Source organism: Dermochelys coriacea, chromosome 18 (assembly GCF_009764565.3).
Source record: "Dermochelys coriacea isolate rDerCor1 chromosome 18, rDerCor1.pri.v4, whole genome shotgun sequence".
Classification (NCBI taxonomy): domain Eukaryota; kingdom Metazoa; phylum Chordata; order Testudines; family Dermochelyidae; genus Dermochelys; species Dermochelys coriacea.
Window position 1 is genome coordinate 1365191 of NC_050085.1, and position 21557 is coordinate 1386747.

At 58.5% G+C, this 21557-nt stretch overlaps 2 protein-coding genes across 11 annotated transcripts in view; one reads left to right on the plus strand and one right to left on the minus strand.

Moving 5' to 3' along the window:
* LDLRAD2 (low density lipoprotein receptor class A domain containing 2) overlaps positions 1-9792 on the plus strand; it is a 42536-nt gene extending 32744 nt beyond the window's left edge. Inside the window, exons 2-5 of the mRNA XM_038377032.2 lie at positions 3308-3814; positions 5782-5931; positions 6283-6423; positions 9071-9792. Of these exons, the coding sequence (XP_038232960.2) occupies positions 3308-3814; positions 5782-5931; positions 6283-6423; positions 9071-9318 (1046 nt within the window). The 3' untranslated portion in view covers positions 9319-9792. The remainder of the gene's footprint in view (positions 1-3307; positions 3815-5781; positions 5932-6282; positions 6424-9070) is intronic.
* A 1186-nt stretch (positions 9793-10978) lies between these two features.
* HSPG2 (heparan sulfate proteoglycan 2) overlaps positions 10979-21557 on the minus strand; it is a 183434-nt gene continuing 172855 nt past the window's right edge. For 8 of the 10 annotated variants that reach the window (XM_043500066.1, XM_043500073.1, XM_043500072.1 and 5 more), the window contains 10 exons: positions 18965-19136; positions 18473-18595; positions 17716-17772; positions 17286-17361; positions 16812-16890; positions 15377-15418; positions 14768-14838; positions 14039-14122; positions 13621-13724; positions 10979-12945 (listed from right to left, as the gene is read on the minus strand). In XM_043500066.1, the coding sequence (XP_043356001.1) occupies positions 12773-12945; positions 13621-13724; positions 14039-14122; positions 14768-14838; positions 15377-15418; positions 16812-16890; positions 17286-17361; positions 17716-17772; positions 18473-18595; positions 18965-19136 (981 nt within the window). In that variant the 3' untranslated portion in view covers positions 10979-12772. The remainder of the gene's footprint in view (positions 12946-13620; positions 13725-14038; positions 14123-14767; positions 14839-15376; positions 15419-16811; positions 16891-17285; positions 17362-17715; positions 17773-18472; positions 18596-18964; positions 19137-21557) is intronic. The other 2 variants (XM_043500074.1, XM_038376887.2) reach the window with 1 other exon arrangement.

Below are 21557 nucleotides of genomic sequence, written 5' to 3' on the forward strand. Positions count from 1 at the left end.
GCTAGCCCCTCCAGGACAGGACACTGCGGGTGTGAGTCAATGGCTCCAGTGGACATAGTGGATTGACAGTTCAGGAGATTATCAGAGTGCTCTGCCCAGCTTTTGTCTGTGAGGAGCCAGTTACCATCTGCTATGAGGACAGGATATCAGAATATCGTCCATGGAAACGACAACGCCATTTGCATTAGTTAGCAACTCTGCCATTGTTTTTTGGAAAATTTCAGGTGCACTGGCAATTCCAAAAGGTGATCTTTCAAAGCAAAATCTCCCAAAGGGCCTGATAAATGTAGTCAGTTTAGCACTTTCTTTGGCTAACGGAATTTTCCAGAATCCACTCAAGGCATCCAACTTGGAGAATACTGTAGCTCCTTTTGCTTTGGTAAGAAAGTCAGCCAGTGGTGGAAGGGTAGATTTTTGTCTCACAGCTAATTCATTAAGACTGTTAAGATCCATACAGATTTGTATTTTTCTGTTTTTCTTTATATCTGGTACCATTGGGGCATACCATGCAGTTGGCTTGATTATGCCAAGCTGCTCCATTCTCTTTAACTCAGTTTCCACTTTATGAAGTAATGGGCTAGGAATCCTGCACAGTGTATGTGCACTGTATGGTTCCAGCATTGGCTCTTAAGGTCATTTGCACTGGATCTTCTTTCAGAAGTCCAATATCACCAAATATTCCATGGAGTTCATCCACCTTTCTCACTAGGCCCATCATGGCTGCTCCGCTGTGGCCTGGAAGGCTGTTGGTCTGTGTCCTTGGATCACATACACTCTGAACACAAAGCTCTTGTCTTTGTAAGTTGTTCTGTGGTGAGCTGGCCCATGCAGCTCAGAATCCCTCCAGAGTTAGCCTGAGCTGTGACAGGTAAATTCAGCTCTGGGAGAGGTTGAAGGCGATTGCTGAGATGACTGTGATGTCAGCTCTGAGTCAATTTTAAAGTCAATAGTCTCGCCAACGGAATAGTCCGTTTCACTCTCCAGGCACATTCGGGATGCATCCGATGAAGTGAGCTGTAGCTCACGAAAGCTTATGCTCTAATAAATTTGTTAGTCTCTAAGGTGCCACAAGTACTCCTTTTCTTCAGGCACATTCTGTGTCATCACAAGTGATAGATCCCAGAACAACAGCTTGTCTTGATTGTCTGTAATATGAGTCAACTCCCTGACTGCTTTGGTGCGGCAAACAGCCACAAAATGCACATATTACATCATGCTCCTCAGGCTGGACATGAATCATCTCTTGGGATATTACTTTTTCCACACCTTGGGCACTAGGCTGGAATTTGTCCCTCTTAGCCTGGGAGTTCTTTCTCCTGGCATCAGGGTTTTATGATAACATGCAAGTGTCTGTTTGCAGCTTCTAAGCTAGTTTCAGGTTTTTCAAGTTGCTCTTGCCATTTGGCCGGTTGTTTGGCTAATTCTGACTGCTTCACTCTCTGTATAGCTATGACTGGGGTTAAATCTCTTCAGCTGTAGCTGGTGTGAAAGGCTTTTATCTGTTAACCCAATAACCAGCCTGTCTCTGATATTTTCCTGTTTTGGATTCCCCAAATCTCAGGTTTCAGCCAGTGTATCCAGAGCTCTTATAAAACAGTCAACATTTTCCCCTGGTTTTTGAATTCTCTGGTGAAAACATCCTTTTTCATAAACTACATTTCTCTGAGGTATAAAATATGCATCAAACATAGCCAAAACCTGTTCATAGTCATCTTTGTGACTGTCTTCAGTAAAGTCAATAGATTTAAAGATATTCTCAACCTGTTTCCCCATAGCATAAATTAGAGACGATACTTGAATATCTCCAGTTTCTTTGTGGAGTTTTTTTTAGCAGTTCAAAATCTTGCAAATTACTGTGTCCAGTCTGTTTATCGGGGAGGTTTGTTAAAGCTGTAGTTCTCTGGGGCATTGAAGAGTGGCTGTAGGTCTCCTCCCTGCCACCCCTTCTCCCTGACTGGAAGTTCGGGCAGCAGTAGCCATGACTAGTGCAGGTTGTTGTGGACAACAGGTTCCAAAGAGCATCAGCCCCTCAAGCCCAGTGCCCCCGGATGGAGCATGGCCAGAGTCATGGCAGTGAAATCTCTGCCTGAGCCCCAGTGCCAACAACACCGCCTGAGATTTACGGCCTGCCAGTCCCCTGCACTCAGCTGGATTATCCCCCCAGACAGACTTCATCCTGGGAGCCACTGTGACCTTGTGGGGGCTGTTACCTCTCTGCAGGGCTTTGCTGTGCAGGGGTGTGCCTTGCAAGTTGACATGCTGCCCTGTGGCTGGGGGCGATGTCTCTCCATAGCCCCTGCGACCGGCTGTCCCATCTGCCCATAGTCTCCAGCCAGGGCACAGTTACATTCAGCCCTTTTGGATGAACAAGAGTTTAACTCAACAGTGCCATGACATTGCCTCAGGTCCAGCCCTCAGTCCTTCTGGCCCCTGTGTCTGGGGCCTCCACACAGCCCCCTTGGTGAGCCTGTAGGGACCAGTCCCTGCCTCCACCCTGGATCCAGCCCAGGGACTCTGCAGTAAGCGGGTTTTCTGCCTCATCAACCCTCTTTCTTCTTCCCTCAGCTACTTCCTGAACCAGCCCAGCTTGAGTGCAGGGGCTCGCCTTGTCTGCATCCTGCCCTGGGCCAGGCTCGTGGTCTCAGCCGCTGCCACAGCCAGAGGTGCTGGAACAGTTTTTATAGTGGGGGTGCTGAGAGACTTTAAACCAAACTGTTAATGATGGAAACCACTTTAAGCCAGGGGGTGCGGCAGCAAAGCACGAAAACCAAACTAACAGCAATAGAGCCCAGCACCATGCCTCCTGTCCCACCAACGGCCTGGCCATCGTACTGCACCCACTGTGTGCAGGAGCCTGACAGCAGCTGGGCTCCTTTCTGGGAGCTGAGGGTAGAGGCCTGATGCCCTCCCAGGGCTGGGGTCCTCTGAGCTGGGCTTCTCCCTGGTAAGCATCTCTTCCAAACCTGGCATCAGTCACAGCTGTGCAGGGCGGGGCTGCCTGATCCCATGGCTGCTCTTTAACCCCTTCCTGCCTGCTGTGGGGTTTGTGCATCCTGGCCCTAGAGTCAGAGGAGCTACCCTGGAAGGCGGTATCTGTGTCCCCAGAGCGGGCCGCGGCCGTGCGAGCTGGTGCACGTTGTTAGAGCAGGGGGGCGCTAGGCAGGGACGAGCCTACTCCCACCCCAGGGCCGTTTCCATTCTTTGCCGTCTCCCAAGGCAGGGACAGAGGCAGTGGCCCTGGGATTCGGGGGCTGCACATCCTGCTGGGGCTCGGATGGCGACTCTCTCTCTCTCTCCCCTGCCCCAGTTAACCTGGTGGATTTTTGTGGCCTGACCATCAGAGACGACGGGCTGATTATCAATTCGCACAGGGATTCCCGGCGCTACTACTTCGTGGCCACAGGGACAGACTGCTCCCTCATCATGCAGGCTGCATCGCCCAAAGACAAAGTCCAGTTTCAGTTCCGATTCTTCTTGGTGTACAGCCTGCTGCGCCTGGTCCCCAGCGGCAGGCCCCCGCCCAATGCCACCCAAGCACCTCTGCCCCCAGAGACCACCCGGCTTAGCCAAAGGGGACCTGGACAGACCTCATCTGGTGGAGACTGGCAGCTTCAGGATCCCTGCAATGCTGGATCATATGTGCAGTTCTATGATGGCAGAGGTCGTGCTGCTGAGCCCCTGGGGGTCCCGCTGTGTGGAAAAAGCATCCCCAGGCCCATCCTGTCCACTGGGAACTACCTGACCCTGCGCTTGGTGACACGGGGGCAGCAGCCCCGGGTGGATTTCGTTGGCGATTTTACATCCTTCCGACTGGGTGAGGTGCAACACGTGCAGGGGGCAGGAGCCAAAGGACCTTGCCAGACTGCCCAGCTCCAACCACAGTGTCCAGCCCAAAGATCAGCTGCCCAGCCCCCACCGCCTGCATGGGGGCCAATGCCAGCTGTGCCCTGGGGCCTGGTCACTGGCTGTCACGGGGCCAGGGCACATGTGGCAAAGGGCTTCAGTGGAGGAAATAAACTGAGTATTTGTGCCACCTGCTGAATCCCCACCAAGCTCCACAGGAGTCTTGTCCTGGGGTGGCTGGATCAGGTGCAGGCCAGGGAGCAGAGGCAGGGCTGGCACATGAACACCCAGGGGGTGCAGATTCAAAAGGCCACATGATTGGTGGGGTGGGGGGTGAATCAGGAGTGACATGGACTTGGCAGCAAGTGTGTGTGATGGCACATCACCCGGAACACTCATCAGAGCATGGGGAAAATGCACCTATTTGCCAGGGACTCCACAGTTGTCTGGAACACAGAATGACGTGTGCGTATGCCCCACACGAACAGCTGCACATATATTCCTGGACACACACTGTCTGCACACATACCTACACACACAGACACACATGGCTGCACACAGACACACGCATACCGCGTCTCACACAATGCTGCACAAATGCTTACACACACACAGGCACACAAACATGCCTGCACACACACACACCTCTCATACAAGGTTGCACACACACAAACACACGCCTGCACACACACACACACACAGAGTCTCACACAAGGCTGTACATGAACAGCTGCACACACACTCCAGTACACACACTTGTGCGTGCACACACACACCATTCACACAAGGTTGCACATGTCCTCTCACATGGAACCTCACGCTCTCTCTCTCTCTCTCTCTCACACACACACACACACACACACACACTGTGGCCAGTGTAGTTCAGGTCTTCAGGTTGTGCCGACTGTCTTGGGCTCTGAGACACAGGGTTCCTAGCGCTGCAAAGAGCCCTTTAGTCAGTGTGAACTCATGGCCCTGCTGAGATCAGTGGCGACCCATCTCTGATGCCAGTGAGCTGGGCGTTGATGGCACGATAGCCTGGCTCCGCTCTCAGTGGTCACTGCCAGGCTCCAGAGCCAGTGGTTCCAAGAGAAACCAAAGGCCATTCTCCCTGGTCAGACACCCCCGCTGCTCTGATGCCTCCCCCTGACTGGAGAGGCCATCTCCCCTCCAGAGCAGTGGGTGCTGCCATGTCCTTTAGCCTCTTGGCATGCTGGCCCTGCTGTCTCACCTGTGGCTAGTGGGGTGTTAAGTTTCTGCTTGCAGTGCCCCAGGCAGGGCCCCAGCTTGCAGAGATCCTGGGTCTGAAACTCTGCGGCATGGCTAAGGTTGCCAGGTGTCCGGTTTTTGACTGGAACACCCTGTTGGAAAGGGACCCTGGCAGCTCCGGTCAGTACCACTGACCAGGCTGCTAAAGTCCAGTTGGTGGCGCAGTGGGGCTAAGGCAGGCTCCAGGCCTGACCTGGCTCTGCGCAGCTCTTGGAAGCAGTCCGCATGTCTGCTCCGCACACTGCCCCTGCCCCGAGTGCCAACTCTGCAACTCCCATTGGCCAATGGGAGCTGTGGGGGAGGTGCCAGCAGGCACAGGCAGCGCACGGAGCCCCCGGCCCTTCTGCCTAGGAGCCAGACATGCTGACTGCTTCCGAGAGCCACCTGAGGTAAGTGTTGCCCAGCCAGAGCCCCACTGCCAAACCTCCTCCCATGCCCCACCCCCCCAGCTCAGAACCCCCTCCTGCACTCAAACTCCTTCCCAGAGCCAATACCCCAAGCTCTTGCCCCAGCCCTGAGCTTCCCCCTCCTGCACCCTAAACAGCTCATCCCTGGGAGCCTGGCAGCTTGGTCACATTTCCCTCTCTGCCACTGAGTCACGTACCCATGCCAGTGCATGCTCATAGCTGCTCCTAGCCATGCTGTCAGTGCTGGCCATGTCCATTTCAGGCTTCAGCATGTCCGAGTGCAGCGAGGAGCCATACTTCCAGTGCCGGAACAGCAAGTGCATCCCCAGGAGCCTGGTGTGTGACCGGATGGGCATCGATAACTGCGGGGACGGCTCGGACCAGGCGGCCCACCCCCCTGCCAATTGCAGAGGTCAGTGCGGGTGGGGAGAACCCAGGGCAAGGGCGGGGGGAGAGGGAGTGCCCCCGAGGGCAGTAATGGACAAGAGGGCTGGAAAATATGGGCTTGATCCTGCCTGGTGCACTCGGGAGCGCAGGGGAGCATTCTGGATGGGAGGACGGGGGAGCAAACGGACAGGGAGGTGGGGGGCTCTGAGGCCTTCAGTGAGACAGCTGCCAGAAAAGGGCTGCCAGGGTGGGAGGGGGCAGCAGGAGCTCAGGGCTGCTCCCCTCCAAGGGTTTTCCTGGCCTGGGGGCTCTTTGCTGGGCTGACGCCCGCACCGGCAGCTGGTGCAATTACACCCCCTTCCTCTCCCCCATGCAGGCCGCTTCCCCACATCAGCATCTCTCCAGCTGGTGAGCAGCCCTGCAGCCAGTGTAACCCCCTGCATGGTGGCTTGTGGGGGGGCAGAGAAGAGCCAGCCCTTGGCCCCAGACACTGCGCCCCTGGACAAGCCTGCAGCAGGTACCTAAGTCCAAGTGCAGAGTCCCGGGCCTGGCCCAGAAATGTGCTCAGCGCCTGGCATTGTTAATGGATTTCTCCGCATGCCCTGGGGGCAGGGCTGGGCTGTTCCTCATGGTACAGACGGGGACTGGGGCATGGCCAGGGTCTGGGACCCGCCCACACGCAGGTGGTGGGTGCTCTACTCTGTCCCCTCCTCCCTCCACCCCATGCGAGCAGGGGAAGAGGCTGAGTCGGGGGCGGGAGCTCGGGGAGGGGAGAGGCCAAGTGGGGGCAGGGCAGAGCACCCCCTATTTATTTTCAGTGAGTGCTTGAGCCCCAGAGCACCCACGGTCACACAGGGAGACTGTGGTAGAGCAGGGACTTGAACCAGGTCCCAGCTCAATACCCTAACCACTGGACCAGCCTTCCCTGCGACATGCCCCCGGGGAAGCCTGAACCTGTGGGCAGCCAGGGCCCTTTCTCCCCAATCTGATCTTGCTCCTGGGAGGTCAAAGCCCAGGATGTCCCCAGCACTTTGCAAAAGGATTGACTGATGTGTATGCGTGTGTGTGTGTGTGTGCAATGAGAGCTCTGTGTGTGTCACGACAGACATGATGATGTGTGTGTGATGACAGGTGGCTGTGCATGTGTGCAATGAGATGTGTGAGCGTGTTATGACACGTGCACATGTGTAATAATGGATGTGTGTCCATGTGCAATGACAGATATGTGTGCATATGTGATGACACACATGTGCAATGACAGGCGTGTGCACATGTACGCAGGTGTGTAATGACAAATTTGTGCATGTGCAATGAGAATGTGACTGACAGAACAAGGAGTAATGGTCTCAAGTTGCAGTGGGGGAGGTTTAGGTTGGATATTAGAAAAAACTTTTTCACTAGGAGGGTGATGAAGCACTGGAATGCGCTACCTAGGGAGGTGGTGGAATCTCCTTCCTTAGAGGTTTTTAAGGTCAGGCTTGACAAAGCCCTGGCTGGGATGATTTAGTTGGGGATTGGTCCTGCTTTGAGCAGGGAGTTGGACTAGATGACCTCCTGAGGTCCCTTCCAACCCTGATATTCTATGATTCTATGTGTAATGACGTGTGTGCAATGAGATGTGTCTGTAATGACAGACGTGTGTTCATTTGTGATGATGTGTGTGTGTGTGTATAATGACAGGCAGGGTGTATGTGTGCAATGACTCGTGCGTGCATCTATGACAGATGTGTGTGATAGGTGGATGTGTGTAATGACAAGTGGGTGCACGTGTGTGGAGATGTGCAATGACAGGTGTGTATATGTGCAATGTGTGTGCCATAACGTGTGCATGTGCAATAACAATGTTAGTGCATGTGCAATGACATCAGTGTGTACTTGTGTGATGACACGTGCTCATAGGCAATGACAGATGGGTGCATGTGCAATGGCAGATATGTGTTTGTGTGTGCGTGTCCAATGCCAGTGGGATGTGTGTGTGCTGACACGTGCATAGGTACATGCACAGATAGGTGGGTGCATATGCATGTGTGATGACGTGTGTGTGTGTGTGTGTGTATGTGTAATGACAGGTGTATGTACATGTGTAATGACAGGTGTGTGTGTCCATATGCAATGATAGATATGTGCTCATGTGCAATGGCATGCGTGTGCAATGACAGATGTGTGTGTACATGTGTAATGACAAACTTATGATGGCACATGTGTAATGAAAGGCCTGTGTGCAGGTGTAATGCCAGGTTTGTGTAATGATGTGTAAGTCTATATGTGTAATGACATATGTGCATATGTGTGTAATGGCAGGTAGTTGCATGTTTACATGTGTGCATATTCAAAAACAGCTGTGTATGTACATGTGCAATGACAGATGTGTGTGCATGGTGACATGTGTATGTAATGACAGGGGTGTGTGTGCATGTGTAATGACAGGTATGTGCATCTGTGCAGTGGGTGTATTGACAGGTGTGTGCAATGACAGATGTGCATGTGTGCAAAGTGTGTAATGACAGGTGGGTGTATGATGTGTGTGCATGCATTGACATGTGCAATGACAGGTGGCTGCGTGTGCAATGACACATGCGGGTGTGCAATGGCAGGTGGCTGTGTGTGCGATGACATGTGCAATGACAGGCATGTTCACGTGTGTGTTCCTCCTCCCCCCGCTCTGAGCTCAGGCACTAGGAGTAGTGCCTCGGCAGGAGAGTGGGAGATCAGTTGCTGTCTCACGCTGACCTTCGCCGAGGCTCTGGGCCCTGCAACAGGCACCTGTGTTGTTCCTCTCCCAACATGCCCCCTACAGCGACCCTCCAAGGGCCAACGCCTGGGAGTATGAGGCAGCATTGCCAGCTGTCCCCTGCGTCCCGCATCCACCCTGTCCCTGGTATCTCGTGCCCCCATGCACGGTGCAGCTGGCTTAGCACCACATGGCAGAAGGAGCAGGGTGGCAGCAACTCAGGCCCTGTGGCCCCATGGCTGGAGCACTGAGGGCACAGGAGCCCCCTGGGCTCTGCCCACCCTGGGGCAGGGCAGGCTTGCCAGGGTTGTCTGCTTTTGGCTCCAGCACGTCGAGGGCGCTTTGGGGGCAGAGATGGCCACAGAGCAGTGCTGGGGAGCAGAAGGGAGGCACCTGGCACTAACTGCCCCCAGCCCTTTTCCTTCCTCTCCAGGTGAGAGGAACTCGCGCTCCCTGCTGCCCCTCTACATCCTCCTGGGGCTGGGCGTGGGCTCAGCCCTCCTGCTCTGGTGCTGCTGGTCCCCTGGCTGGTTTGTCTGGAGACTTGGGGCCTGCCGGTTCCTGCCTGGCTGCAACTCCGTGTGGGCCTCGTGCCAGCTCTGCCCCCGCAGCTGTGCCCACAGGAACCATGGCTGTTCTGGCAAAGTCACGCCGCAGCTCAGCGACGACCTGCCTCTCTGATGCCAGCCATGCCATCTTTGCCCGGGGGTGGGCACTGGGCCTCCCCCCCTGCCGGAGGAGCCGGGATCCGACCTTTCCTGCCTGTGTTGCAGGGACTCTCTCTGCTGGCTTGGGCGGGGGGAGATGAGAGGGGATGGGGCAGCTCCCAATACCCCCTCTGCCCACTCCCATAGACACGGGCCAGGCCCCATGTGCCTCCCCCCAGAGGCGGCGGCCTCCAAGGGCCCAGAGGGCAGCTCGGGAGCCCTGGAGCTGCCCCTGCGGAAGGAGCGACTGATTCACTGGCCTGGGTGGGGATTTGCTCCTGGCCTTTGAGCACTGCGCTGGTGCGGGCAGGCTGAGTCCCCCTCAGATCTGTGTGTGTGATTGTTGTTGTGACGCCTGCCGCACCAAATGCATTGTCTCAACCTGTGGGGTGGAACTGGCGGAGGATGTGAGCCCAGCACTAATAAAACAAACCCACCCTTTGCTTGGGAGCGGTGTGTGCCCAGCCTGAGCTGGCCCTGCAAGCGGGGAGGGCTGGGTGGGCATCACTAGTACTGCCCGTGTTGCTGCGGTCATGCTATTGCAAGAGCTTTGGGGGTGACCAGGCCTGGCCATTTCCTGGGGTGCTGCACCCACCTTGTCACAAGCAGACGCTTTGGGGCACCTTGTTTTCCAGGTGCCCAGTCTGTACTGAGGGCCAGATTTGGCAGCAACTTCAAGCCCACAAACTCCTCTGCAACCCCAGGAGCTGCCGGCCTTCAGCCCCTCTGGAAACCAGGTCCAGACGGCTCCCAACCTCAGGATAGCCGACACCAATGGGCACTGCTGCCCTCTGCGTGACCCGGCTCAGGCTGGGAAGCCAGGCACTGGTCCAGGCCCGTCACTCTGGGGCACTCCCACAGCGCAGTGGGGCAGCCCCATCCCTGAGATGATTCAGGCTGAGCAGAGAAGCTCCGGGCCTTTTCAGGGAGAATCGAACACCGGCTTTGGGCTGGTTAGAGCCTGGCCCAGGATGGGCTGGGATTGACACCCCCCCCTACCCCCAGCCTGCCACTGGGGGAGTTTTGCCAGCGGCCAGGTCCCTGCCCCTCTTGCCTTGCTACCAAGCTGGTGTGGTGCAGTGCCCCTGCCCCCTGCCCCCTGCCGGGTTGAGGTGGAGCAATGGTGCCCCAGTCTGGTTCAGCATGGTTTATTTAGGAACAGTGACCAACCCCCATCTTCTGCTAAAGGGGACCTGGGGCTTTCCCCCAGCTCCAAGCAGCACCGGCTCCATCTGGCTGCAGCTGGGCTCCCCAAAGGAGGCTCTGGGATGGGGGCAAGCAAGGCTGGCAGGTCCAGCAGGGGCCGTGGCCTTAGCCCAAACACCCCAAGGCAAATGCTGCTCCCTAGCCAGTGGAAGAGGAACATGGACTTCGCCTGGCTCCCATCACAACTCCACAAGAAGCCCCACCAGGTGCTGGCTTGGCTTAATGGGCCCATAGGACTGGTGGGGCCCTGCCAGACCCTGCATCCAGGCCCCGGCTAGTGCAGGCACTGGCAGCTGTTTGGTGCCTCATTAACAAAGAGGGACCCATGGGACAACTGCTAACACCCCCTGCATTGAGTCCTGGCCCGGCTGGCAGGCGCCTGAAGCAGACACACGGGGCGAGGTGCAGCTCACCCTCTGACAGACAGCTCAGGCATTATTTGTCGTTTAATAGGAATCCAGTGAAACAGCACGAGCCGGATGCGATCTGGGGTCAGGTGCATTAGGACGCCATCTGAATGGCAGGAACACAAGCAGCCCGGCTCCCTGCTGTTCTCTGGGATGGCAGCCGCCCCGGACAGAAGGGCAATGCAAGGCAGTGGCAGCAGGAGCTGTGCCGTGTGCTGGCGCCTCGCCCCGGGGCGGGACGTCACCCAAGGCAGAGAGGTGACATTGGCTGGGCTCTGTTAGAACAGGTGCCCTTGGAGCTCTCGGTTCTGCTCAGGGAGCTGGTGGTGGGCTGGAGCAAAGGGCTGTTTGCAGTGGGCTGATCTGCCCAGCCTGCCACTGCCTAGGCCGAGTTGTCTCTGTCCCACTACATGATGCTGGGCAAGCTCCAGCCATTGCAGTCGGTGGTGCAATTTGCAGGGCTCGGTGCTGGGTGAGTGCTTAGTTCTGGACCTGGCAGAGCCGGCAAGGGCAGTGACCGAAGATTGTCCTGTGAGCAGATGGCTCCAGAGCAGGGAATGCCCCCTGCCGGGCAGGGCAGGGAATGGGTGGGCAGCTTTCAAGGGTCTGCCCAATGGTTGTTGGGTGAATAGGGGCAGCTCGGACCCCAGAGGGTCCTGCTGCTAGTAAGGCACTTGCGTCTGTCCGCCCATCTGACTGGGGAGGAATGATCTTTGGGGGCATCCCAATCCAGCCCTGAGGGCTGGTCTGCGTTGCTGCCCACAGGGACATTTAACAGCCTCTGTTCATGGGATGCTCCTGCCACCACCATTGGTCTCTCTGCTCGGCCCTGGAGCAAGCCATGGGGTTGCTGTCATGCATGGGCCCCCAGCTATGCATGCGGGATGCTGGTCAGAGTACCCTGCAGCATGAGCTGTTGTCGCTCCTGGGGCCTGCCCCTGCCCTCCTGCTCTGTGGGCACGACCCTCTAGGTGAGGGTCTAGGGAGACAGCTCAGCTAGTGGCTTGGGGCAGCTGTGGTGCAGGTGCTGGAGTGTGGCTGAGGCAATGGGGATGGCCAGTGTAAACAGACCAGATCCTGGTGGGAACCCCTGCCCCGGCCTGCTGGCTCCTGTAGTGCTGGCCCATGGAATGGAGGGGGTGGGGGTGACCAGGCTGGGAGCCCCTTGCCTGCCCCCTCACTGCTCCCGGAGAGAGGGGGCAGGCTCTCCTGTCGATTCCCCCCAAGCGGGGTGAGGCATGCCACCTGCAAGGTGGGCTGTGACTTTGATCCCACTCTCCTAACTCTGGAAGGATGAATGTGGATCCCATCTCTCCCCAGAGGAGAAAAGATGCCCCGTCTCCCCCTCTCCCCGGACCCCCCATTCCTCAGCGGGCATAGGGCACAGCAGAGCCAGCTGGCACCCTCCTTCCTGCCCAGCTCAGGGGCACATGCTCCGAGCGCTGAAGCAGGAAAGCAGAGGCGTGGGCTCCCCATCCCGTGGGGCCCTTGCTGGGCAGGACGTGGAGGGGCTGGCGCTGGGTTGGGCTCCCGGCTGTCTATGGCCACGGGCCCACGGCGGTTGGGTTGAATCCACCGTCTCCTCAGGTCCGAAGGGTCCGCGTGCCCAGGGGCTGGCGGGAGGCGTGGCTGCCCCCTGCTGCCACGCGCCAATCACACAAACAAACCCTTCCCCTGCTCGCTTGGGGTAGCAGCGAAGCACCATTGTCCTCTGAGTTTCTTTACAAAAATGAATCATCGTAATAACAAATAGCCGAGGTCCCTCAATCGGCCTGCGGACGGGGCCGGCGGCGGACGGGGCCGGCGGCAGCCAGCCTATGAGGGGCACTCTTGCACGTTAACTCCCGCCTCCGCGTGATGCTGCAAGTCAATGGGCTGCCGCGGCGGCTGGCCCGGCTGCTCGCTGCTCAGCACCAGGTTTTTAATGCACCCTGTGATTCCTGAGCGGAACTTGCCGGCGGTCAGGGCTCGGATGGCAGGAGCGCCTCCTGGGGGCAAGAGGAGAAACAGTCAGCTCCCAAAGACACCGCCGGGGCAGCCCCAGGCTGTCCCGAGCGCTCCGCTGGCCACAGTCGGGACTGGATCACTCCACATGGCCCACTGCTCTTCACGGCCTGCCAGAGAGCGGGCTGGACGGACTGAGTCAGACCCAGCACAGCGGCTGTTGCGTCCTGTTCACAGGGAGAGGTAGGGAGACCGAGGCATGGAGCGAGCTAAGGACACACACAGGGCGAGGGGCAGAGCTGGGGATGGAACCCCCTCCCCTCCCCTGCTCTAATCACTAGACCCTTCTCTCCCTTCTGGGAGGGGGCTTATGGGAATTCACCAAGAGACCATGATCCTCTCAGCTCATCCCAAAACCGTGAGTGTCGCTTCTGCTGCTCCCCAGTGCAGAATCGCACCATGTGACACACCTGGGCTCGGCTGGCCCCATCCCACCATGGGAAGTGCCCAGCCTGGGCCAGGCCAGCCCTCACTCCTTGTTCTGTTCCAGAAGCGGTGGGGGGGCTCAGACAGGACTCCTGGACAGGAGGGTCCAGCTAGCAGGCAGGGGCAGGGGAGAGCCCCAGTTCCTTTCTCCCCCCACCCCAAGTACACCCAGGTCTCCCAAGTCCCACGCAGCCCGTCCGCTCATGCCCCGCAGGTCCCCAGCCCAGCCTCACCTATGTACACACTGCCTTGGGTGTTCACCATGACGTTGCTGCCTGGCGACTCCCCGCTCACCAGCTCCTCGCCATCCACCTGAATGGAGCCCCGCCTGCCTTCCCTGCAGGGCACAGAGCCAGGCGTGAGCCAGGCTCGTCCAGGGCCAGCCCCTATCCCAGCCGGGAGCGAGGGGGCAGGATGATCGACCAGGGGGGAGCTGCACCCACTGACACCAGTGACTCCCCTGCCACCCCACTGGGCTCCCCGGCTCCAGGCTGCAGCCTGGATCAGCCCCTCTGCAGGGGGAGCCCGGGACTAAGGACCCTTTCAGAATAGCTAGAGGCTGCCTTGCAGTGGGATGGCTCCCTCCCCCTCCCTTCCCAGGGGGCTGTCTGGCTGTGGGACTGTGCTGAGTTAAGCCCTGGGGCCCCTCACCGAACGGCCGTCACTCTGTGCCACTCTCCATCGTTGATTGGGTCCTCAGAGACGATGCTGGCTTCGCCGCTGCCCAGCTGGTAACTGCGGGGAGAACAGCTGGTATTAGCACCCACTGCCAGGGGGCAGCATCCGCATAAACCAGTGCTTGGGGGCGGGAGGAAACGACAGCATCCACATATTACCCAGCACTAGCAGTGGGGTGGGGGGGGAAGCAGTGTTTGCATTACCCAGTGCTCTGGGGCAGTCGGATCTGGGGGAGACCGGGGAAGGGTAGTTCTGGGACCCTGGGGGTGGGGCTCAGGGGGATCTAGGGTCTCAGAGGCGGGAGAGTGGATCTGATGTGAAAGAAGTGGGGAGAGAAGGTGGGTCCGGGATCCTGGGTAGGGGGAATGTGGATCCAGGGTGCAGGTAGGTCCAGGGTCCCAGGTGCAGGGGGAAGGTGGATCTGGGGTCCTGGGTCAGGGCGAAGGGGGTCAGGGTCCTGAGGGCAGGTGGGTCCGGGGTCCTAGGGACAGTGGGAAGGTGGATCTGGGATGCCGGGGGGAGGGGGAAGGTGGACCTGGGGGCAGGGAGAAGGTGGGCCCAGGGCAGGTGGATCTGGGGTCCCAAGGCAGGCGCTCTGGGGTTTCTAGCTTGTGCCCTGCACATGCTCCCTGGCTGGCAGGAGGGGCACGTCAAGGGGCACATAGGCCATTTGCTCCTCGGCTGGCACCAGGCCAAGCTCACCTGAACACCAGGTGTCCATCTGTCAGGCCGAGGCTGATGAAGTCTTTGGCTTTGCCGCTCTGCCCTTGCTCCTGCCAGAGAGAGGCATCGTGGGTCTGCTGTCTCCTGTCTGGCTGGGACCCTGCTCAGGAGCCAGCCTGGGACCCATGGGCCCTGCCTGCCATCCGGGAACGGGTCCAGCTGAACTGGGAGCCAGTTCCATGGCTGGGCCCAGGGCATGAGCCAGCAGCGCCGGGGGGCCCATGAAGCAGCCAACAAGCGGCGCACGCTCACTTGCAGAGCTTCTTGGCAACCTGGGCTGGATGAGCCGACTGAACCCGTACAATGGGGAACGCCTGCATGGGCAGCCAGCTGCACTGCGCGGGGTGTGGGAAATCCCACCCCTGTGCGGTTGGGGACAAGTGGGGGACATGGCTGTCGGGGGCCGAGTCGCAGGGAGTGATAGCTAGTCGGGGCTCCCCGTGTGTCCCTGGCCGGGGTGCATGGTGGTACCCATGCCAACTCGCGCCCCTGCAGCAAGCACAGCCTGGTGATCCCGGAGGCCGTAAGTCCCACTGCTGCTCCCCATTTGGTGCCAGGCCCAGCGCCTGAGGGCACTGCAGTAAATACCTCGTTGATAGCATGTGGTTTGAGAGCAGGCTGCCCCGTCACCTGGAGGAGAAACATGCAACAGGGCGGTGAAATGCCCATGGCTAGCAAAGCAGCATGCACCAGGGAGGTGATGGGGAGCCTGGCAGCCATGGCATGGCTCAGGGAGTAGCACCCTTGGGCGACGCCAGCCCGGCGTGGCATGGAATGAGCAGTTGAGCATGGCAGATTAGTACAGGCCTGGCTCTCTGGCCTGAGACAGGAGGCACAGGCCGGCTTCATGCATGCGCAGGCAGGTCAGACAGCGTGGGTGGATAGGATGTGAGTCCAGAGTGGATCCGGGTTCCAGCCCATGCCATAGCCGTGGAGGGAGCAGCCCAGCATGCTGGCTGGTGCACTATGCTCGTGGGTGGGTGTCCTGATCACACTCAGCAGCCAATCCCCCAACTGACAGCAGCGGGCACTGCTGGTCAGACCCGCCTGGCACCCTACAGATTCCCCTGTGCCCTGCTCCTCCTCTGCCCCAGGCCGAGCTGCGGCTGCACCCCTTTTCCTGGAAACAAGGCCCCTCTCCTCCTCTCCAGAGGGCAGCCAGGAAGCTGGCTACTCAGCAAGCTCTGCCCTTCCTGAGGGCCCATGCACCTAGCCCTGCCCTCCATCCTGGCTCCCCACAGCCCATAGGCCCCTGAGGGGCTCACTGTGCTCCCAAGTGCTGAGGAAAGGAGGACTTGTGGCACCTTAGAGACTAACAAATTTATTTGAGCATAAGCTTTCGTGAGCTACAGCTCACTTCATCGCGAAAGCTTATGCTCAAATAAATCTGTTAGTCTCTAAGGTGCCACAAGTTCTCCTTTTCTTTTTGCAAATACAGACTAACACGGCTGCTACTCTGAAACAAGTGCTGAGGGAGAAGCTGGTACGTCCAGTGTCCTCTCAGCCATCTGGGATGCCCTGGCCCTCTCCCCAGTGGGGTGTGCCCAGCTCCGTCCTGCCTCACGCACTGGCCCCTCTTCCCCCCTTGCTGGCTGCTCTCAACCCACCGCTGCAGAACTCCAGGCCAGCAAGTGCTGTAGATGGAGTCGCCCCGGCCCGGGACATGGCTGCAGCCTGTCCCTGGTGCCGCCCTCAGCCCTGGAACCCAGCCCCGCCAGGTATGCTGGAACCATGCTCACCCCTGGGCTTTCATTGCCGGGGCTGCCCCGTCTCCGACCTGCCCCTGCCCACCTCTCCCTCTGGATCCGGCCCATGTCACCCTCACCTGGCCCAGCCTCCATTCCGGAATGCCAGGGAGCCCAGACAGCCCTTCCCCGTCACCCAGCCATCTCCTACCTGCCCCAGCCACCCGCGCTGGCCTGGTTCCCACCTGCCACAGCCCAGCTCCTCTCCCCCTTGTGCTCACCCTGAGCATCCCCCCACACTGCAAGGGCCATGGAGCCCAGCCCCCAGTGCGACTCACCACGCCCTGCCAAAGGAGGAGGCCGTTCGGGGAGCGGGTGCGCACTTCCAGCTCAATGGTCTCTGGAGACTTGGGGTAACTGCAAGGAGAAGGCAGCAACTGTCAGCCCTGGGCCCTTGGGTCTACGGGCGGGAGGCAGGGACCAGATCATGGTGTGCCCCGGGAGCCCTGCCCCCCGCAGCCTCCAGTCCCCCGACCAGGGCCCAGCTCTGCCGTTCCTCTGCCCCCAGAGCCAGGCCACATGGCCTCTGGTGGGGCTTGGTGAGATGGCTGCTCATGGAGCTGCCTGCCCAGCTCACGCTCCAGGCTCCCTCCCCCACTACGCAGAACACCGCGTGCCTGGCACTGGGAGCCAGAGCCAGTGCTCGCCCCGATGGCACATGCTGGGAGCTCCAGGCCTTCCTGAACACAGACGGCATGCGGGCAATGGGGCGATGCCCCTCCTCCCCCTGCCCAGCATAGGGGCCTACTCACCTGCGGGGCAGCACGTGCCGGGGGAGTGCGAGGTAGCCACTGCCCTGGAAGTAGGCTCCGTACTGGCCTGGGGCATCTGCAGGGCGAGAGCTGAGATCAGACAGCAGCGGGCGCTGGGAGCCGCCCCGTCCCACACCTGGGCTTACTGTTGACCTGGCTGCGCCCAGGACCCTCTGTAAGTAGCTGGGTCTGCACCTGCTGCAGACGCCCGGCGGCGAGGGGGTGAGCACAGGCCAGCCAGTGATGCTTCCTGACGCTACCCCTGCAGCTCATTAGAGCCCACCACTGGGGTGAGCTGCCCCCTGACCTTGGCCACCCCCCGCAAGGAATCTGGGAGCCACTGGGCCAGGATGCCCATGGGTGTTGCTAGCACAGCGAGGGGGAAGGAGAGAGGCAGCGGGTGAAATGCCAAGTAAAGTAGGTGCCGTACCGTTCCCCCCGCTGCCCTCCAGGGCCCACTCACGGTCCAGCGCCGCCAGGGCCAGGCCTGCATGGAGCAGAGACAGACGCGGGTTACAGGGAACATTGCGCGGCGGAGCAGCACATGGCACGAGCTGCTCCACACCAGGGAGGAGGCAGGGGGCTTGGCCCAGCCAGGGAGCCCCCGTAGCCCTGCCAGCTTGGGCCCCGGTGCTGGCTCCCTGCTGGTCCCTCCACTGCACAGGGCTGAGGGCACCAAGTGCTACGCTCCAAACCTGACCAGCTGCCCCCAGCCCCAGCCCCGAGCACATGCTGCCCCCCCAGCCCCAGCCCCGAGCACACGCTGCCCCCCCAGCCCCAGCCCCGAGCACACGCTGCCCCCAGCCCCAGCCCCGAGCACACACTGCCCCCCAGATTCCCAAGCCATGGCACACTGCTTCCTTCAAGACCCCGAGGCCCCGATGCACTGCCACCTGGCCCCCCCAGCTCCAGATATGCTGACTCACCATCCTCCCAGCCCCAGCCATGCTGCTGCCCACCCCTGTCCCCCTGTACACTCAGCTTTGGTTCCCTCCCTTGGTCTCTTCAGGCCCCCGAGCCCCACTCTGACTCTTCCCCTCCCCCTGCACCCACAGCGCCCAGGGGCCTTCTGCTGCCCTGCGCTAGCACCTGCCTCTCTCTAGGGGCCTGGCTAGATCCCTGGCAGGTCCCCTGGGGATGTGCTAGGGGCGGGTGAGACTCCCTGCCCGCCAGCCCAGTCTGCGTACCCTGTTCGCAGTAGGTCCCCGAGAAGCCGGCCAAGCAGAGGCACTGATTTGCCTTGCACGTCCCACCATTCAGACAGGGGTTCCTGAGCAGGCACTGATCCTCAGAGAACTCGCAGCGATTGCCTGTGGGGAGACAGCCGGGGGGTTGTGGGCAGGGCCTCTCATTGGGCCTCCCCACAAGGGGGCATGCACACACGTGTGAGCACAGACAAACACACATACACACACACACGCACACTCACTCCTGCCCCATATCATGGATCCCCAGGGAGAGGGGACCCCAGCTATGGGGGACCCACCTTGGGCACATCTCCGAGCAGCATCCTATGAGTAGGGATGCCCAGTTCAGGGCCCCTCCTCACTCTAGTGGTGGGGCTGCAATCTGCTGCCAGCCGTCCTTGGGCCCTTGGCAGGGGAGGTGGCAGTGTCCCGTTACACAGAGTAATTCACAGCCCTGCCCATGCTCCCACTGCGGGGACAAGGCGTACCCACCTCGGAAGCCATCCTGGCACAGGCACTGGAACTCGTACTCGCCAGTGGGCATGCAGGTGGCGCCGTGCAGGCAGGGCCTGCGGTCGCAGGGCGAGCTGTCATAGCACTGGGTGATGCCCTGGCTCTGCAGGAAGCTGTAGGAGATGTCCACCTTCTTCTCATTGATCAACACCTTGGGGAGGGGAAAGGAGACGCCGTGTCACTGGCACACAGGTTCCCTCAGACTCAGTGCCTGGGGCCTCTCTGGGTTTAGCCAGATGTGTAGAAAGAATAGTAAATATGGCAGGCGACCAGCTTGGCTTAACAGTGAAATCCTTGCTGATCTTAAACACAAAAAAGAAGCTTACAAGAAGTGGAAGATTGGACAAGTGACCAGGGAGGAGTATAACAATATTGCTCGGGCATGCAGGAGTGAAATCAGGAAGGCCAAATCACAGTTGGAAGTTGCAGCTAGCAAGGGATGTTAAGAGTAACAAGAAGGGTTTCTTCAGGTATGTTAGCAACAAGAAGAGAGTCAAGGAAAGTGTGGACCCCTGACTGAATGAGGGGGGCAACCTAGTGACAGAGGATGTGGAAAAAGCTAATGTACTCAATGCCTTTTTTGCCTCTGTCTTCACAAACAAGGTCAGCTCCTAGACTGCTGCACTGGGCAGCACAGCATAGGGAGGAGGTGACCAGCCCTCTGTGGAGAAAGAAGTGGTTCGGGACGATTTAGAAAAGCTGGATGAGCACAAGTCCATGGGGCCGGATGCGCTGCATCCGAGAGTGCTAAAGGAGTTGGCAGATGTGATTGCAGAGTCATTGGTCATTATCTTTGAAAATTCAGGAGTGGATGACTGGAAAAAGGCTAATGTAGTGCCCATCTTTAAAAAAGGGAAGAAGGAGGTTCCTGGGAACTATAGGCCAGTCAGTCTCACCTCAGTCCTTGGAAAAATCATGGAGCAGGTCCTCAAGGAATCAATTCTGAAGCACTTAGAGGAGAGGAAAGTGATCAGGAACAGTCAGCATGGATTCACCAAGGGCAAGTCATGCCTGACTAATCTAATTGCCTTCTATGGTGAGATAACTGGCTCTGTGGATGAGGGGAAAGCAGTGGACGTGTTATTCCGTGACTTTAGCAAAGCTTTTGACAAGGTCTCCCCACAATATTCTTGCCAGCAAGTTAAAGAAATATGGGCTGGATGAATGGACGATAAGGTGGACAGAAAGCTGGCTAGATCATCGGGCTCAACGGGTAGTGATCAATGGTTCCATGTCTAGTTGGCAGGCAGTATCAAGCAGAGTGCCCCAAGCGTCAGTCCTGGGGCCAGTTTTGTTCAATATCTTTATTAATAGTCTGGAGGATGGCGTGGATTGCACCCTCAGCAAGTTTGCAGATGACACTAAACTGGGAGGAGAGGTAGATACGCTGGAGGGTAGGGATAGGATACAGAGGGACCTAGACAAATTGGAGGATTGGGCCAAAAGAAATCTGATGAGGTTCAACAAGGACAAGTGCAGAGTCCTGCACTTAGGATGGAAGAATCCCAGGCACCGCTACAGACTAGGGACCGAATGGCTCAGCAGCAGTTCTGCAGAAAAGGACGTAGGGGTTACAGTGGATGAGAAGCTGGCTATGAGTCAACAGTGTGCCCTTGTTGCCAAGAAGGCCAATGGCATTTTGGGCTGTATAAGTAGGGGCCTTGCCAGCAGATCGAGGGACGTGATCGTTCCCCTCTATTCGGCATTGGGGAGGCCTCATCTTCAGTACTGTGTCCAGTTTTGGGCCCCACACTATAAGAAGGATGTGAAAAAATTGGAAAGAGTCCAGTGGAGGGCAATGAAAATGATTAGGGGACTGGAACACATGACTTGTGAGGAGAGGCTGAGGGAACTGGGATTGTTTAGTCTGAGGAAGAGAAGAATGAGGGGGGATTTGATAGCTGCTTTCAACTACCTGAAAGGGGATCCAAAGAGGATGGATCTAGACTGTTCTCAGTGGAAGCAGATGACAGAACGAGGAGCAATGGTCTCAAGTTGCAGTGGGGGAGGTTTAGGTTGGATATTAGGAAAAACTTTTTCACTAGGAGGATGGTGAAGCACTGGAATGGGTTCCCAAGGGAGGTGGTGGAATCTACTTCCTTTGAGGTTTTTAAGGCCCAGCTTGACAAAGCCCTGGCTGGGATGATTTAGTTGGGGATTGGTCCTGCTTTCAGCAGGGGGTTGGACTAGATACCTCCTGAGGTCCCTTCCAACCCTGAGATTCTATGATTCTAGGGGCTCTGGGGCCTACACTGAGGAGGCTGGCACTGCCCCAAACTGGGCAGGCTGCGCTGGCACAGAAGGGCCCTTTCAGAGCTGGGTAGAGAACACAGTATATGAGATCCAGGCTGCCCAGCAGCCACTCAGTGCGTGACCTGGTCCCAGGCTGTCCCAAGCTGAGCCGCCGGCCCCCTGCTGCTAAATAGGAAGGGGTTCACCTGCCCCCTATGGGGCTGTTGGTGTTTGTAAACCACTTCCAGAGTCATTGGTACCACTAGGAATAGAACCCAGGAGTCCTGGCTCCCAGCCCGCCCCTGCTCACCCCACTAGGCCCCACTCCCTTTCTGGTGCC